At 34.3% G+C, this 12,043-nt stretch overlaps 1 protein-coding gene across 9 annotated transcripts in view; it reads right to left on the bottom strand.

The window, feature by feature from the left end:
* Positions 1 to 2,459: 2,459 nt before the first annotated feature.
* LOC114282504 (phosphatidylinositol 4-phosphate 5-kinase 8) overlaps positions 2,460 to 12,043 on the bottom strand; it is a 30,291-nt gene continuing 20,707 nt past the window's right edge. For 6 of the 9 annotated variants that reach the window (XM_082914442.1, XM_082914444.1, XM_082914446.1 and 3 more), the window contains 3 exons: positions 5,475 to 5,629; positions 4,361 to 4,526; positions 2,975 to 3,539 (listed from right to left, as the gene is read on the bottom strand). In XM_082914442.1, the coding sequence (XP_082770568.1) occupies positions 3,257 to 3,539; positions 4,361 to 4,526; positions 5,475 to 5,629 (604 nt within the window). In that variant the 3' untranslated portion in view covers positions 2,975 to 3,256. Of the gene's footprint in view, positions 2,804 to 2,974; positions 3,540 to 4,360; positions 4,527 to 5,474; positions 5,630 to 12,043 lie in introns of those variants that run through there. The other 3 variants (XR_014360960.1, XR_014360962.1, XR_014360961.1) reach the window with 2 other exon arrangements.

The raw sequence follows: 12,043 nt of genomic DNA, 5'->3' as shown, positions 1-12,043 counted from the left end.
TATAATCTAAAATCCACTTTTGCTATTTTAGTACTCACTGCATCAAATTCTCTATTCTAATTCAATCCTATTAAAATATTTGTTATTCTTTTTTTAATTAAATTGATGAACTGCTAGCCAAATAATTTTTATGTTCCTTTGTAAAGATAGATTTGGAAGAAATGTAAAAAAAACAAAAAATTGCCTTTGACCGATTGACCAGCCGGACGTCTCAGCGGACATCCAGTAACAAACAAGTGACGATAAATAGTGCCTCGCTTGTTGTAACGAGATACTATTCATCTCATATATTAGCGATCTACTGTAGCGAGCTTGATGGAAACCCGTTTTTGATGAACAGTATCATCAAATTAGCTAAAAAATAACTTTAGCTAGTTTGATGCGAATGCTCTAAGAAAGATTCCAAATACACAATTTTCCTAATAATATCTATCTCCCTTATCCACACCATTCACTTCATTTAGATATCTCAATACAACTCCAAAACCCAATTCAATAAGGTCGTTAGACGAATTGGATAAAAATAAATTGTAATCTATCCGACTATTAATTCTGAGATATATAGTCTCTAAACTATTTAGTTGAAAAAAATGTGTATCTCATGTTTATTTTATCATAGGATTAGATGTTTGGAAATGACTATTTTATTAAATCTAATATTTGATTGTAATATTATGATATGAAGAAGGATAAATGCTTAATAGACTATTTTATCCTTTTCAATTGTTTACTAAGTAATAGCAATACTAAGGGTTGGTTTGAGATGTTCTAAAAAAGTGTACTTTTTGACTTATTGGCTTATATGGGTTGAATTTGGGTTGGATTTGATATGATGTATTAGAGAGGTAATGTGATTTAAATAAGATGATGTGACTTAAATAGGATAATGACTTTTTGTATTATTTAAGTCATGCCAAACTTGGCCTAAATTTGTCTTTAATATTTTAATTATTTTTGGATAGATTAAATAAAAAATTATTTTATTTTATTTTATTTTTAAAAAATTAAATAAATAAAAATCAATAAAAATTTGTGTTTTTAAAATAAAAATTAAAATAAATTTATTATAAAAAATATTAAATATTAAATAATGAAATTAAATAAAAATTAACAAAAATTAAATAATGAAATGAAATAAAATATCAACAAAAACTTAAAATAAAACATCAATAAAAAATCTATAAAAATTTATTTAAAAAATTAAGTAAATAAACATCAATAAAAATTAAATAAATTTATTTTATTTTATTTTTTAATTGAGATTTTTATATTTTATTTTATTTTACTAAACACAATACATAATGAAATCAAATATTTGGATAGCAAATGTGTCATTTTACAATTTAATCCTGTGGGATTCCAATCCCATCATTTTGGGAAATTCTATTTTTCACACATCAAATTATCTTTGTGTACATCTTTTCTCAATTCACACATTTAGTAATTTGATTTTTAGTTCTTTATCTCAGTCCACACACTTTACATTCCAAATATACTCTCACCTTCTCTGTGCACATCTTCTCATTCCATTCTTTCTTGCTCCAAAAACCTTAATCCTAACTACACCAGCTATCGGCGACGGCAACAACGACGACATCAACCACCGCCCTTTCCCAACCTCTCAGTCATTCTCACATGGCCCCTCGTACTGAAGTTCCAAAAGTTTTACATTTGCTACTAACAATTGACAAAGAAAGTGACCACTCTCCTTTTCGAGATCTCTCATTTTTTTTAGGTACCTCTCTCTCTCTCTCTCTCTCTATACATATATATATATATATATATATATATGCATCCATATTGTAATCAACATTGAAGATTTGCACATTTGATTGAAGAGTTACAGGCTCAATTTTGTAATTGATCTGAAACTTCCTTATTTTCATTCATATTCTCTCTCTCTCTCTCTCTCTCTCTCTCTCTCTATATATATATATATATATATATTTGGAATCATGAGGTTCAGATTCCAATTTAACATCAAGATCTGAAATTTTCTCAATCAATTAATGTTGTAGTGCAGTTGTGAATCTAGGGCATTTTGTGTCCCAATCTCAAATTCTCAGCTTGCTATGGCAATGACCGGCGGTGAAACGACTGGTGAGATGGTGATGAGTGAGATGTGTGTGGAAAAATTATGAAATGTGTGAGTGAGATGGTGGTGGGTGAGATAGTAATTTTGTTAAAGGATAAAATTGTAATTCTGAAAAAATTTATTAAGTGTGTAGAGTAAGAAAACTTGATGTATAAAAATAGAATTTTCCCATCATTTCTATCCTACATCCTCTTAGGACACAATAGTCCAATATATATGGGATTCATAATCCGGTGAAACTCTTAATCCAGCCTACAAATTCTCAACTAAACAATGGACCCCATGGTAGGTTGGACATAGAGTCCAATCCCCCTCTCCAATCCTTCCAAATTGATAGTTACACAAAATTAAAATACAAAAAATGTACAAAAAGTATAATGTATAGTTCACGTATCCATCTTAAGTGTTATGTGGGTCATACTTGAGATAAATCTAAATCACATAATGCACTTTCTGTGAGTTTTTCTATTCTTTAACGGTTGATTCTGTACATATTGTTAATATAACCCACAAAACCATTTGTGAAAAATCCACATATCTGAATTCAACAAGAACTGGGCCATATAGCAAGAAAGTATACAAGGTGTTGAAGAAATGAGCCGATGTATGTTCTTTCTGACCTCACATCCCTTATTATTGGGCTCAATGTTGCATATAAATGTAGACATGATCCCCACTGTCCGAATGAGAATTGTACCATCATCCTATCTGGTTAAAATTCACAGAAGATCAGATCAAACTGAGCATTCTCAACTGTTCTTATTTGTGGCCCATACAAGCAAAGACAAGAAGACCAACAACAAAATATCAAATCAAACCGAGCATTCTCAACTAGCTCTTATTTGTAATGTACAAAAGCAAAATAGTACTATCTGAATATGATCACAAAATAATTGCAGCTTCATTTCTGAATATTAACTGTAACAATATTATATACAATCAAATGAATTGAATATGAGTCAGCAATGCTTTGCTGAATTTTACTGTACAAACTTTTTTTTAATTTTTTTTTATAATAAAAAAGGCACATTTGTATATGATGCAATAACATTACTTTATGGAGAATGGTAAAAGAATTGATGCAAAACACGCAAAATAACAAAAGCCATACCTAAAAAACCATGACACTTTGCAGAATAAAAACAAAGATCTTCCTGCCTTTCAAGGTTGTTCGGGGTTGGGGAAAACTTTCTCCAGAAATTTGATAAAACGCTCAGAATAAAGCTTGGGTTCAACAGAAGAAATCAACATAGGATCGTATTGCAGTGATTTGTATGCATGCTCTATTTTCTTTTTCATGTTGTATTCCTGCAATATATCAATTATGCCAAGATAGAGAACAACATCATAAACCTCAAAAAGTTCAACTTCTGCATCAGTCTCATCCGGTTGAAGCTTGCGATTAGCCTGGGCCGGCATGTTCACTCCTAATTGCACTCGTAACCTGAAGAAATTGCAAATAGTTGTAAATAAACGATGCTTTGGTAGTAAACTATTTCAACGGGTCCCTATTACCAAATTTCAAGTTAATGACAAATATGTAATAGAAAGACAATAATTCATGTTTACTCCTAATTGCATGGTAGTAAACTATTTCAACGAGTACACTGTCATGTTTACTCCTAATTGCACTCATGACATGAACAAATTGCAAATAGTTACTGCTTTGGTAGTAAACTAGTTCAACAAGTCCCTATTACCAAATTTAAGTTTCTGACAAATATGTAATAAAAAAATGAAGGAAAAATGTTATTCTTCATAATTTAGAAGTTGAAATGGTTAAAAATATAGAAAAATAAAAAGGAAAGTAACATATTAAAAAAAAAAATGACGTCTAATAAGAAGAAATTCTACTTTGTATTCTTCACATTTTCTCTTCTTTACTATTTGCCATTGTAACCAAACAGGAAAGAGGGTTTTCTTTGTATTTTATTTTCCTTTTCCTGCATTGTGAACATGAACCAAACAGAGCCTATTACAAGCTAAATTAGTTGAAAATAAAGTAAGAGTATTGTTAACATGTGTCTTTAGGGAACATGTTAAGCAAGCTTGAAAACATTGTACACTCTTTATTGCACTCACTTTCATGAAGAATGTACAATCGTCTTAAGCTTTTGAACATGTGCCCTAAGGGCACACATTAACAAAATTCAAAGTAAATTGACCATGAACTTAATTAAGCCTACAGCTGCATCCCCTTTGATGCCTTTCTGTTTGTGTATCTTAGTTATCAAAATAAATAAATGAAAAAATAAAGCAAGCTACCTTGCAGCACCAGGCAGAAGAAGATCAACTTCCTTCTCCCCTACAGAGAACGCTCTCAAAGTATTTCCTCTACTGTGAGGCCCTGGTGCAGTGCTGACAGAGCTTGGTTCGTGAGTAACTAGGAGCAGACCCTTCGGAGGAATCGAGACCTCACGTGAGATTGCACCTAAAGCAAGTAAACATAAGCTGAAAACAATGAAATAACTAAATGACAGAAGAAAACTAAAGTTAGAAAGCAATGATTCTGTTTTAGTAGTTACTAACTCATCAGAGACATCAGTTGTCTTTTTCAAACAATAGTTCCACATATGTGTAAGATATAGTAGGCTTTTATAAGGAGAGCAGCAGGTAAAAGTGTCCCACAAAAGCACTAAATGCACAAGAGGAATCTGAACCGGTTGGATTTAGAGATCATGTTAATTAATTTAGAAAGCCTGCCCAATATTATTGATCCCAATTGGCGAGAACCACATGCTGATGAGGGTGTTCTACAGTTTCGTTTTTATTTTTTTAAATTTTTTATGGTAATACATAATTAATCTCTTTAGTCTTATTTCAGATTTTGTGAGGAAGGAAAGAAAGCTTCAGGGTGATGAAAAGAAATGAATTATCATTAGAAGCCTCAATTCTCGTTTCATCTGTTCACCAATGCACCTTTGTCATTCAGATTATCTGTATTGTAACTCTAATAATAAAAATACAACGCATGTGTCTCTTCTAGCATATCTTTTTATTGGTTACAGAAAGAGAAGAAGCTTCTTAATACACAGGTATTAAAATTTCTTATAAGCAACAGAAAATATTTATATGTCATTGTCCAGCTCACATATTATAAATAGAGAATGTCCTAGTATCTATCTAGTCTTCAATATCAATACTGTAGAACTGTACCAATTTAGAACATAAAATAAGTACGCAATCAAATTATCACTGTCTAATAACTGGCACAAAAATAAATATAACCCAACAAGCCAAAATATTTAAAGATATCTTGCAAGAACAAAAATTAACCAAAAAATAAAATAAAAAAATAAAAATACAACCATGGATCTAAACAAAATAACTATAACTACCAGCAAAAGATGTTCATAACATAACAGAAAGGGATATCTACCATCAGTTTGAGGCAAGATCTCATGCTTGTGCAGTGCATCAGGGGGTTCTAAGAAGGCATTCAGTTGTTCAGGAGCTCTAAAATGTAATCCCAACAAAAGGCTATAATCAATTATCTGTTGAGATTCTAAGAACTTGCAGTCTAGTTTGAGTTGTCTGCAAAAGAGGAGGAAAACAAAAACCTATTAGAATGTGGATGAAGTTGTCTGCAGGGTTAACGATAGTCAAATAATGTTTAGATATGTAAGCTACAATGTGCATATTGATTTTAACAAAAGCAACTCTCTCAAAAAAAAAAAAAATAAATAAATACAAACAAAAGCAACTAAACTGTAACAAGAAGAGTATCATCATGCCATACAAAAACTTCACAACTTAGTCGAGATGATATGTGAAAAAAGAACAATGGATGGCAGAAACAAGCTTCTTTCATTCCAAGTTGACCTGAAACTTTAAAGGTTTATCTATATCCCTAAAGCCCAAATCTTAGGTATAGGGATACGTATCCAAAAAAGTTGGGTATAGGTACGTGGACACATCTTGAACATTTAAATATATTGTGCATGTGTAATATTTTGCATAAGATGTTATTCAAGAATGTACTTCAAATGGAATTTAGCAGGAAAAGGAGATTTCTATCTTCCATTCATGTGCAAGACTAATTTTTCTTTACTATGAATTTTAGCTCTTTCTTCTTCAAACATCATAAAAATTTAGAAGATCCAAGTGACAAATTTTGGATACTGGGGCTGCACATATAATCCGTACACAGGTAGGGTCCATGTAACCAAGGTGAGTTGACAATGCATGTTGGAAACAAGATTTCCCATTTCCATCTGACATGAAATCTAAAATATACTATCTTGCAGCCTCACTAAAGAGATACAGCCTACAGGTATTATCTTTGAGCACAAATAAACTAATAAACTAACCCCAAATATGTACAAGGAGATTTTCAACTTTGGTTGAAGAACTTGCATCAAATTCAATGCTGTTTAGTCAAACTGCATACCTCCAGTTTCAAGCAGTGACATCACAACTTTCTATGCAGGTTCCCTTTAATTCTGACTTTTTGAAGAAGACCCACAATACAAAACCAATTAGAGATATGTTGCAGCATTGAAAGACTTGAAATGGAAAAAAAAGGGTGATCCAGTGCATGAGGCCCCTGCTAAAGCTGACCATGGGGGAGAGCAAGATGTACATAGCCTTACCCCCATTTATGGAGAGGCTATTTACGTGATTCAAACACGTGCCGCCAAGGATGCTAACAACAAAATGAATTTCTCAAGGTGTGAAATTTTTATAATTGGAAAATGGTCGAATCTCAAAGGAGGTTGCTTCTGGATTAAGGTTAGACCACTCTTCCCGACTAAGGAGAACAAATCTGGAAATGGACAAGCACATGGATACAACACGATACAAATATGCCGACACTGCAATTTTTAAAAAACTAAGAGGAATATGACAACAAATAAATATATTTATATATGTATATGAAAATAATATCTAAATTTTTGTTTCTAATTGAAAATATGTTTATATTTTATTATATCAAAGTAGTAAGAAATCATTTTTCACATTCTACATATCTGAAAAGTGTGTGAACCAAAAATCTTAATATTTATTTAGAAAGCTTTATTCACAAACAAATTGTAAGTTTTGGACTTTGCAATTCTTTAAATTAAAAAATCTATACATAGAGGGATTATTATAATAGGTATAAATGATGACGAGTGTGGATAAAAGAAAAAGGGTAAACTTGAAATTTCACACGAAATGCACCTGGGGATTTATTTAATCATGTTTAGGTTTAGTTTGAGCTTTATTTTTATGTAGTTATGCGTAATTTTGTAATTTTAATAATAGTTGGACACAGGAATACAAGTAATGTTTTTTAAATTTTATTTGGAGTCCTAATTGGTCTAGAATATTTATAGTCACCAAATATTCTTAGTTTCTAAATTGAAGTCCTTGTCCTGTTAAAAGTAGGAGAGTGCAAGGGTGAAGTGCCTCTTTCCTTCTCTTCCACTTCTCTCTCTTCTTCTTTGAGCGTATAAGCAATTCTCAGTTTCACAACCCTTAAAAAGTGCCATTTTCAACCCCTAAACCCTAGTCAAACAAGTTCAAATCATTCCTAACACTTTGCCGTACCATTTGGCCTTTTAATCCACAGTAGAAACCCGCGATAATCCAACCTAGCTTCTCTACAAATTCTGTGACCTAACACTTCAGAAATCAACTCAATTTCACCCTCTTCCTTCTTACAAACAAATAAATCTATCTTCTACACTATAATCTTTTCATAACAAAACCACCACAATTGTAGGCAGGCTTAGACAAGTTTCCTAAATTGTCCAACATCAATAAATTCACATTGTTTAATTTTATCATTGGATCTCTATTTAGATTCTTCAAATTTACAACGTGTTATAAGTAATGGACATATGTATCCCTCAAGTGTCTAAAGTGTGTCAAGTTCTTAAAATATTAAAAATAATAATATGACACGTTTTTAATAAATTGGGTGTAAGTATTTTAATAATATGACATGTTTGGACGCATCTCCGGGAGCATCTGACGGTGTCTAACACAAACACATCACCAACTTAGAAGTGTATGTGTTTCTTAGCTTCTCAGCCTACTTGGCTTTATAACTGGGCATGCATGCCAGGCTACATAGCTGTTCACCACTTACACAACAAGAGGAGGACATGCCTCAACATAACGTGTTCAGAGAATTCCTCAAGAAACCAAGAAGGCACGTGAGTATATATATACCAAGATAAAAGTGCAAAAAAGTTTCAACCTGGAAAGGATGTGAGATCCTCCCACAACAAATGCCCTTACATTACAACATGCTCAATCAACTCTATTTGATGAAAACAAGGTGAATTAGAATGAAAGAATCTCAAATCAAATATCAAGAAGAATAAAAAATGGTTAGTCTTCCCAAATAGGTGCTCCTATCTTTGCTAACAAATCTACTTCATAGACAGGAACAAAAAATCAACGAAAGCTGAACTGCAAGATAGGTGCAGAGCTCAATATCTCCCCTATGTGATGTGATGGTTATACCTTCAACAAACCCTTCTACCTCCTTTCTTCAATGCAATTTTGAATTCATTGAAGAGGCATCTCTTAGGCTTTCTTGAAGGGTATGGGCTTTAACAGCACAAACAGTTCCCACTCACTTTGAGAAACAGTTCCTTCAGCAAGGATCATTAGTGCAGATGAAAACACCAGATCCCTAGGGGTTAGCCAACTTTGGCACCCGGGTTCAATGTACATCCTACACATAATATTTATGTGTGTGTGTGTGTGTGTGTGTGTTTATATTCACAATGGTACTACACATCTAAAATGAACAAAACTTCCATTGTGTTTGAAACGTGCCACCTATGTTACATCGACTTGAGTACAGGTAACGGATACACGTCTATGTGTTCAGTTTATCTAAATCTCATGTCCATGGACCCATACAGCTGAATTTTAAATTCTTCAACACTTACTTTTATTTTTTAGGGTAAAATTAAGTTTATAAGCTAGCATGGACCATGTATTCCATGAAATGGAAGTCATTTGCATAATTATGTAGTAAACATTATTACTTAGATATGCTTGTTGAGTGCATGTCCAACTAGACATGATGTCGGACACATCCCACACATTTATCCAAAGAGTCAAATCAAATGTCTGACAAGTGAACTTCACAAATTTAGAAGAATGCAGGTAACATGATATGCCACAAAATTCACAAAATTCAAAATAATGTTAAATTTAAGAAGACCTTAGTGTGAGAATATGCCTATTCTATTCAGTGTTTCCTTTTAGGATTAGGACTTAGTGTTCTATATCTATTAGAATTCTATATCAGTGATGTATTCATTTAGAATTAGGACTTAGTATTCTATATAAGTGATGTATTGGTGTATTCTTTTTCAATTAATTCAATCTAATATACAGTTTCATTCATAAAACTTACATGGTATCAGAACCTGGTTCAAAACCCTAGCAGCCACTGTTGAAGCTTTTCTGTTTTGTTGAAGCATTTTTATTCGTTGAACTCTCTGGTTCAACCTTGTGAATACGTGCAACCCATCTTATTCAAGATTGGGTTCGGTTCATCTGGTCTTGGTTCGAGTCGACCCATCTGGTTCGTTTAGCCTCTGTTCAAGTCGATCGTGGTTGACAATCGCCACCGATCATCTCGCCTCTGTCGCCGTTCACCTCGCCTCTCACTAGACTCGCGATCCTGGTCTCTCCGTCGTTGTTGTAGTCACCGTTTCAGATCCGCCATCTCTTCTTCAGATCTATTCAGATATGTCGTTGACATTCAGCTCTGCCATCTCTCTCGTATCAAGCTCTCTGTTTGACCCCTCTGATTAATTTGTTTTATTTATTCTTGGACACCATAAAACCTTGTTTTATTACAATGTCTGATACTAAAATTCAAGCCATCAAATGCAAACTCACCGGTGGAAATTATGCCTATTGGGCCAGTGTTATGAAGAATTTTCTTCTTGGTAAAAAAAAATGGAGCTATGTTTCTGTTTCTGGTTCTGTTCTTCGTCTATCAGACCCAAAAGCGGAAGGGTATCTAACTTTCTATGACACTTGGGATTGTGATAATGCTCAAGTTCTGACTTGGTTTCATAATTCTGTGGATGACCGTATTGGAATGATATTTTCCAAGTACAGTATTGCGAAGGAGGTGTGGAATTATTTACTAGGTGTATATCAGCAGTCCAACTTTGTCAAGCGGTATGAGTTGGAAACAACTATTCAGAGTGCTCATCAGCAGGATCAGACTATTCAGGACTTCAATATTGAGATGACCGGTCTCTGGGATCAGTTGGCTCTTATGGAACCACCTAGTCTCAAGATAGTGGACGCTTATATTGAGTTTCGAGGGCAAGATCGTTTAGTGCAGTTCTTAACAGCTCTCCCATCAGTATGAGGCTATCCGAGGTGACATCCTTCACCGCTCTCCTCTTCCTTCTGTGGATGCTATTGTTCGCGAGCTCCTCTCCGAGGAAACCCGTCTTAAGACAGCCAGTCAGATTTTGCCTTTTTCTGTCTTCTTGGCTCCTGCCAGGCCTCCCTTGTTATCAACCCCACCTCCTCATCAGCTTCAAGCTACTGCAAAACCCAAGAAAGGACCATTAGAGCTAGATGAGTGTACTTTTTTCCATCAGAGGGGTCATTGGAAGAACAACTGTCCCAAGAAGGGATGTCAGCCTGCTCCGTCTACTCAGACACAGTTCCATGGTCCTACTTCAGGTACTTTCCGACCTCCTGCCGCTTATACTACATCTACTCCAACTCCCGATCCTGACATGGCTTCCTTGAGTGCTCAAGTTGCACAACTTCAACATATCCTGTCCATCTCTCAGCCATTTCCATCTGCCTCTACTCTTACCTTTCTTCATTTAGGTTTGCTTGGGTCCTCTTCAGGTATTCCTTCTTCTGTCTGGCTTTTTGATTCTGGTGCCTCTCATCATATGACTCCTCACATTTCCTTACTTCAAAACTGTATTCCTCCACCCGTTCCTATTACTGTTAATACTGCTAATGGGTCTGGTATATCTGTTCTGTCTATTGGGTCTGTCTTACCCTCTGCCATGTCTATTGTTACTATTCCTTTTGTTCTTTATGTCCCTCAGTTATCTGTCAGTTTATTATCAATCAATTAACTTGATGGCTCTGGTTTTGATGTTATGTTTTCCTCTTCTGTCTATTGGTGCAGGATCGGGTGTCCAAAAAGCATATCCACCTCTCTAGCTGCACTTTTCTCATTTCAATTAGATTCTCAATCGATTCAGTTTTACTTATGGCATTCTCGCCTCGGTCATTTTTCTGTTGACCGCTTATGGTCTTTAGCTTAGTCAGGATTATTGGGTAAAGTTTCTCCTAGTCAAATTGATGAATGTCGGAGGTGTAAACTTACTAAAATGTCAGCTTTACCATTTAATAAAAGTACATCTATTTCTGTTTCTCCTTTTTCTCTTGTGCATACTGATGTCTGGAGACACTCTCCTATTCTTACTAAAAGGGGTTCTACATACTATGTGTTTTTTATTGATGATTGCACCCGTTACACATAGGGTTTATCTTATGACTTATAAGTCTGACTTCTACCAGATATACCGTACTTTCCAATCTATGGTCACTACACAGTTTGGGTCTACTATTAAATTATTGCGGTCTAACTTGGGTGGGGAATACTTTAAAACCAAATTCTGTGAATATTTGGCCAAATTGGGAACCATTCACCAAACTTCTTGTACGGATACACCTGCCTAAAATGGTTAAGCTGAGCGTAAACACCGTCATCTCCTTGAAACAGCTAGGTATCTCCTTCTCTCTGCCTCCATTTCGGCTCCATTTTGGGGTGAGACAGTTCTTACTGCTCATTTTCTTCTCAATTGTAATCCTACCCCCCTTCTTTTTGGTCGGTCTTCTTATGAGGCTCTGTTTTCTCAACTTCCTAATTACTCCCTCCATGTGTTTAGGTCTGCTTGTTTTATCATTTTACTTCATAAAAATAGAACCAAACTTAGTGCTCGG

Source organism: Camellia sinensis, chromosome 2 (genome assembly GCF_055761805.1).
Source record: "Camellia sinensis isolate YWXY chromosome 2, ASM5576180v1, whole genome shotgun sequence".
Classification (NCBI taxonomy): Eukaryota; Viridiplantae; Streptophyta; class Magnoliopsida; order Ericales; family Theaceae; genus Camellia; species Camellia sinensis.
The sequence above is the reverse complement of the archived record's forward strand: the minus strand, read 5'-3'. Positions and strand labels throughout refer to the sequence as shown.